At 34.5% G+C, this 6994-nt stretch overlaps 1 protein-coding gene across 1 annotated transcript; it reads left to right on the top strand.

Moving 5' to 3' along the window:
* The first annotated feature begins 628 nt into the window (after positions 1–628).
* LOC112026237 (glycerol-3-phosphate acyltransferase 9) lies at positions 629–6601 on the top strand. Its single transcript, XM_024058922.2, has 12 exons — positions 629–1243; positions 1385–1442; positions 1868–1986; positions 2269–2368; positions 3004–3099; positions 3215–3311; positions 4183–4270; positions 4353–4449; positions 4803–4888; positions 5319–5438; positions 5571–5669; positions 6282–6601. Exons 1-12 carry the CDS (start codon positions 1101–1103, stop codon positions 6328–6330), a joined length of 1152 nt encoding a protein of 383 aa, XP_023914690.1. The 5' UTR covers positions 629–1100; the 3' UTR covers positions 6331–6601.
* The last annotated feature ends 393 nt before the right edge of the window (positions 6602–6994 follow it).

Genomic DNA, 6994 nt, shown 5'->3' with positions numbered 1-6994 from the left:
TTCAACTCATACCATTAAGCAAATATTTGATACCAATCGAAAATGATTTCCAAATATGTGATCCTCGTAGAGGGCAAGTATTGGTAAACAAGGTAGTGTGTGGAAAATATTTGGCTTTTAGAACCTTAGCCCAAAGCATATCAGGGTTAGTATATAATTGCCATGCCTGGTTCATGACAATCACACGATTTCAATGACGAGTTGATGGTATACCCAATCCACCAGCTTCATTAGGTAAGGCTAAAGTTTTCCAATTTATAGTGTGACAACCATGACGTTGAGCTAGATCTCCCCATAATAATTTGCAACTCATTTGATCTATCTAGTGACTAATTTTGTGTGGGAGGAGTGTGGTTTGCATGGCATATATAGGGATGGATGCATAGTTGCTTTAATGAGGGTGGCTCGACCAGCCATCGACAGATATTTTGCCTGCCAACCTTCAATACGCTTCTATATTTTGTCAACTAAACATTGATAGGAATTAGTTGTTCTACGTGTAGTGAAAACAGGTGTGCCTAGGGCCAACGCGGTCAGTGGTGGGTATACCAAATATGCCTACCACCTGCTCCTTTAAACACCTAGGGGTACGTGGGGAAAACCAAATACGCGATTTGGTGACACTCATTATTTGACCCTAGGAGGCACAAAAGGTGTGCAGGATTTGATGTAAATGTTTGCAATCTCTGGCCGTGGCTTTGGTGAGAAGAAAGATGTCACCGGCAAAAAATAAATGCGAGAGACGTATCAGACCTCTAAAGGACAAAAAAAGTGACACTGATCCAATCAAAATAGATCATGGAAAAAGAAAAGTTGTAAAAAATATTTTGTATCTAGCATTACTAGATTTATAATTGGTTAAAATATTGTGTTAGTCCTAATTAAATTTAAATATTGATTTAAGGAAAATATAAAATTTTAAATAAATTATTATTTTATTATTATTAAGTATTTTGCTTTTACTATACTATACGAAAAGAATATAGTCGGGAAAATAGTAGCTCCACAAAAAATGTAAACGAGGAAAAACCCGAACCCAAAGGTGCTCTGCTTAGTGCCTATCGTTGCGTAGAGACTAGAAAGAGAGAGAAAAATCAGAAATGAATAGCAATAGCAATGAGATAGTGAAGCAGAGCTCTTCAAGCTCCGAATTGGAATTGGAATTGGACTTGGATCGACCCAACCTCGAAGACTATCTCCCTTCCGGATCCTCCATCCAAGAGCCCCACGGCAAGCTCCGACTGTACTTTTTCTTTTCCCACTCTCTCTCTCTCTCTCTTTGTTTGGTTGCTGAGAAAATAATGGAATTTTGATGTGACTGTTGCAAGATTCTGAATTTGTTTTTTTGGTAAATTTACATATCTCTTTTAATTATCTTTTGCAGCCGTGATTTGCTTGACATTTCTCCTACCTTAACTGAGGCTGCTGGTGCCATTATCGATGTAAGCTTTTGTTTTTGTTTTTGTTTCAATTAATGTTATTTATTTATGTTTCATTAACATTTTTTTTTATCAAAATGAAATTTTGATTTGTAGTTTTTTTTTTTTCTTCATAATATGGGAAATGAATTGTGCTGTATCTTTTTGTTATTTTAAAATCATTCATTGTTTTGGTATTTATTATAATTTAATATATTTTTTTGTTGCTGTTGAGGTAAGCTTTATATATATATATATATAATTTTAATGTTAAGTATTTGTTTCATTAACATTTGTTTAGCAAAATGAAACTCTAGAAAGAATTATTAATTGTATTCGTATTTACTGTAATTTAAGAAATTTGCTGCTGTTGTTGTTGTTTTAGTTTTTTTATTTGATTATTCTTTTTATTTATTATATATATATATATATATATAATGAATGGGCAGGACTCATTTACACGATGCTTCAAGTCAAATTCTCCGGAACCGTGGAATTGGAATGTGTATTTGTTTCCAATATGGTGTTGTGGGGTTGTAATTCGATATTTCATTCTATTCCCTGTGAGGTTAGCCCTTTACTGATGTAGCTTCTTCATTTTATATTATGCATTGAAATAAATAGTGCCCTTGGATATCTCACCCAATATAGATTAAGCTTTGATAAGATATTGGGAGTTCTTTTGTTGTAAAAATGGCTTGGATTTTGGGCTTTGGAATGTGTTTTATAAGTATTGGAATTTCGGGAAAGGCGGTGAATGGTGATGAATAATGTCCTAATGATGATTTTGCCTCGTTAATGGGTTTGTATGATTTCGCTTATCTGAGATTTGTCTCAATTGAATGTGCAGGGTTCTAATATTGACAATTGGATGGATAATATTCCTTTCATCTTATATTCCTGTACACTTCCTGCTAAAAGGGCATGACAAGTTGAGAAAAAAGATTGAGGTGTGGAATGTTACATTTTAAAATTTTAATCTAATTATTGCTCTACTTTTTGTGGTATATCTTATGCTCTTTTGGATTCATCTTTTTGATAAATTATGTTTGTTTTTTGTTTTATTTTGGTATCTATGTTTCTATCTATTGGTAGCAGCAGGTGTTGCAAACTTTGAATACTTATAAGTGAGCACTTTGTTGTTTTGGTTATAAACTTCCCTCTTGATGCTGTATGCATTTACCATTTTTTCTCAAAAGTAATGTGCCATTTCAAAGATGTTTGGCAGTAGAACCCTTTTGTACTAAAACATAATGCATTATTTATAAATAAAAGGTCATTTAGGCCAAGAGTCTTGTAGTTCAATTGACACGTCTTGATATTTCCAACGGTGACGTCTAGTGTTCAAATCCCCCTCCCCCAACTATTGAATTATCAACAAAAAATAGATTACAAGATCATTTAGGAATAGATAAAGCACCCAGTAACATACTAATAGGAATGTAGGAGAATATGATAGAATCCATGGTCATGCAAAATCATTGGAAGGGACCCATGGTGTTCTATGTTGTCATATTACATTAATGTCTTAAAGTTCTGGTCTTGCGTTAAATGTTAACATATTCCATGTTTACCTTATCTTCAGAGGTCTTTGGTGGAGTTAATTTGCAGTTTCTTTGTTGCGTCATGGACTGGGGTTGTAAAATACCATGGGCCACGGCCTAGCATGCGGCCTAAGCAGGTGTACCTGATTATGATTTTTATTTTTCTGGATGGCACCTGATGTTTCATTAACAGCATGTTTACGTAATTCATGCTAATGAATCGTATTTTGCTTCCATCTATGGGTTGAACAGGTTTTTGTGGCCAATCACACCTCCATGATTGATTTCATCATCCTAGAACAGATGTCTGCATTTGCTGTTATTATGCAGAAGCATCCTGGATGGGTTGGTAAGTGTTTACTCCCAAAATTTGTACTTAAATTGTGTTATTACTGTAAATAAGGAATGACATTCTCAGTAATGACTTATGGTTACTCTCTTGTGTGTTACTCTCAAAAAATTTCCAAGTACCCTTGGAATATTGTTTATCCATAACTGGTGTACTAGGGTGGCACACCCTTTTTGTGCTATTTCAATATACCTTTACAACTTATCAAAAAGAAAGTGTTTTAAGGGGAGGTGGTACTGATACAGAGAACTACAGCATGCAGTTGGAAGTGTCCGTGTATTGTGATGATAGATTTTGTCTTATTTTTTGGTTTTCAATCTGCAAATGCATATTTCTTGTGTCATTAGGATAAAATTTTATAGAATTTTTTGCTCCCAACCTGTCCTTTGTGCTATTGAGTTTCATGATTTGATTTTAATATTTAGATAGACAAGAAAAAAAATTTGCATTGCAGTTTTTAAAATGTCTTCTCACACATGAATACTGTTGTTGTCAGTACATCAATGGCAGAAATGTCCATATCTTTGGATTTGTTTTTGTGTTTCATGTTAGAGGAACACACACTGGTGTACTGGTTTGAGTAGAAAAGTTGCATTCTTGAGTGATAGTCTCTGTGTGTTCCGAAACTCTTAAGTTTGAGTTGCAGCCCATCTAGTTTTGGAGGTGGAAATAATTCACCAAATTTATTCATTTATAATTGAAACAAATTTGGCTTAAATGATTTTTAGTACATTTAATTTGCTGTATATAGTCAATGTTTAGTGAACAATTTTGCACTGGACCATTTATATTTAGGGTATATAAATGGAAGCCAGAATTACTCTTAAAAAAATGGACATGAAGGATTTATTTAATTTTGCTTTCTCTGTAGGACTCTTGCAAAGCACCATATTAGAGAGCGTAGGATGTATCTGGTTCAATCGGTCTGAGGCAAAGGATCGTGAAATTGTAGCAAAGAAGTAAAGTTATATTAACAATGTAAAAAACATTCTTTTATCAGAACATCATCTATTTCATGATAACGTAAACTTGTATATTCAGGTTGAGGGATCACGTTCAAGGCGCTGAAAATAACCCTCTTCTCATATTTCCAGAGGGAACTTGTGTAAATAATCACTACACTGTTATGTTCAAGAAGGTAAATATATATGATCTAATGTTGTAGAAATGCAATTAATGAAGTTCTGCTTTTCTAGTTGATAAGAATACAAACTCATATTTCTTTCCTATAACTTACCTCTCAACCATTCTTCTTTCAGCCAATGCCTTGTAGCTCATTGGCCTTGCCTGGTCTCTTTATGAGGAGAACCAGGGATTGAAACCCCCATCCTTCACTTGTAACAATTGACTAATTGAAAAAAAAACAATCCCCCCTTTCCTCTCCTCTGTCTCTCTCTCTAGTGGGAAAGCAATTTTCTTTCTTCTTTTTTTTCTTTGAGTTCTCAATAGTTCAATTTTCTTTAACTCATTTTCTATATGAATAATGTGTAGGGTGCATTTGAACTTGGCTGCACTGTTTGCCCAGTTGCTATTAAGTACAACAAAATATTCGTTGATGCTTTTTGGAACAGCCGGAAGTAAGGAACTGCTTATAGCTCACTAATTTGATAATTTGATAAGCATGCACTGAAACTATCCCCTGCATTTTAGATGGAGTGGCAAAGAACAGTAGATGTGTTTATCTTGGGACATGGCTTTGCCAAAGATCAAACCATCTGATATTTTTGATAATTTGATATTTACAATGGAGGAGGGGGATTTGAACCCTGAATGCCTCCGTTAGAAACATCCAGAGTTGCCAGTTGAGTTATAAGGCTCTTGGCAAAACCATATGATATTCATGTTATTGTTGTGTTATAACTACCACATGGGAGAAAAATTCCTTGTTTATGCTAGGATCTAGGCGGGTAGCATTGGGGTTCGCCTTTGTCTTTTGGCTTAGATTTTCATGTTTGTTGGTGTGCTGTGGATGATACTGTATTCTTGGATTATGTGCTCTGTTTTTAGGCAATCCTTCACAATGCATCTGCTGCAGCTTATGACATCCTGGGCTGTTGTGTGTGATGTTTGGTACTTGGAGCCGCAAAATATAAAACCTGGAGAGACAGCCATAGAGTTTGCAGAGAGGTATGTTGTATCAAGTAATGGCATGGCACACATTTTATCTTCTTGTGAATATGATGGAGATGTATTTCCTTGGCTTTAGAACTACCCCAAATTTTGGAATAGCTTTTGTTAAATATAAGTGCTCTTATGCAGGGTAAGGGATATAATATCTGTTAGAGCAGGTCTCAAAAAGGTTCCTTGGGATGGATATCTAAAGTACTCTCGCCCTAGTCCAAAACATAGAGAACAGAAGTAAGTCTAATCTCTCTCTCTCTTGCACAATTAAATAGAATTGGAAATATCAAATAAATCTACCCTGTATTTGTATGGCTTACTGGTCTGGTACTCTGGTTGCCCTAACCTTTCTGTTTGATCTTAGCCTCAAACTTTTGCTATAGAATGGTATCTTTTATTATGCATTTGTTTCACACTCAACAATAATTACACTGGCTTATTTTTGAATGCTGAGTAATAACTGGTTCCATCACAACTATTGTTCAATGGTCATAGATTGCAAATAGCTGGTTACATTATTGATATAGAACTGCATCAATATTATAGTTTGATGGTCATATATTGCAATCTACCAGATTAGTCTAATTTGTAAATTTTAGTTGTCAACATTAACCGTTTCAGAGTTTGAGTAATTGTGTATGTTATTCATGTTGTACTTTCTTTAATTTGATTCTGTGTAAGAACATGTCTTGTACACAAAAAATTTATTGCTTAACATTAGATTTTGCACATTTTGCATTGCTGAACCATCTTCTAATATGAAGATAACTGGAGATAATTACTGCTTCTTTTTCTTTTTGGACCAGAAGGTAATGGAATTTAAGAAGCTTATTTTTCTTACATTTGCAGGCAACAAAGCTTTTCTGAGTCCATGCTGCGACGCTTGGAGGAGAAGTAATACATGTATATATTTTGTTTAATTTTTTACTTGTACCCTTGTTGAGATAGAGTCACTATTTTTGTATTGTTTTTGATAAACTAGTTGGATATCCATATATGAGGGATTTTAGAGTTTAGACTGATTGTGCAAAATAATATTTAGTTTTTCAACTTTGCTAATAATGTTGTAATTGAGTTCTGGTAAGAAGCTTTAACAATTCTATTCTACCTGGCCTGGAAAAATTCTTATTTTGCATTATAGTTTTGCAATGGAATTGTAATTTTCTTCAGTCAAGTCTAACTTTGAATATGATCAAATGGTAAATATTGGAACAAGGGGGATGAATTGGGCTTGAATTGGATATAATTCAATGGGCCAAGTCTAATTAGTATTCGGGGACTTTAATTATGTACTCATGTCCTCCATTCAATTTCCTCATGTTATTACAGGCCCATAAGGTGGAACTAGATGGCTAACTGTTTGTTTTAATGAGAACTAGATGGTGGCTAGCTCGTTGGGAAGCGACGACTTTGCATCCCTAGGTGATAGCTAGTCTGCCTAAGTTTCCGTGACATGTGAACCAGTCCTTTTAACAGATGGTTATAATTACATAGGAAGGATAGTCCTTTTTTTTGTCAGCAAACTAGGAAGGATGGTCCTTATTTATACTTATTTTCTCTTG

Source organism: Quercus suber, unplaced genomic scaffold, assembly GCF_002906115.3.
Source record: "Quercus suber isolate HL8 unplaced genomic scaffold, Cork oak 2.0 scaffold_70, whole genome shotgun sequence".
Taxonomy (NCBI): Eukaryota; Viridiplantae; Streptophyta; class Magnoliopsida; order Fagales; family Fagaceae; genus Quercus; species Quercus suber.
Note: the sequence above shows the minus strand (reverse complement) of the source record. Positions and strands in the feature narration are given on the sequence as shown.

Excerpts from the sequence above, each read along its gene's own strand:
- LOC112026237 (XM_024058922.2), top strand. The coding sequence starts at position 1,101 with ATGAATAGCAATAGCAATGAGATAGTGAAGCAGAGCTCTTCAAGCTCC. Across the intron at positions 1,244-1,384 it reads CCCCACGGCAAGCTCCGACT|CCGTGATTTGCTTGACATTT; the intron begins GTACTTTTTCTT and ends TATCTTTTGCAG. Across the intron at positions 5,670-6,281 it reads CCAAAACATAGAGAACAGAA|GCAACAAAGCTTTTCTGAGT; the intron begins GTAAGTCTAATC and ends TTACATTTGCAG.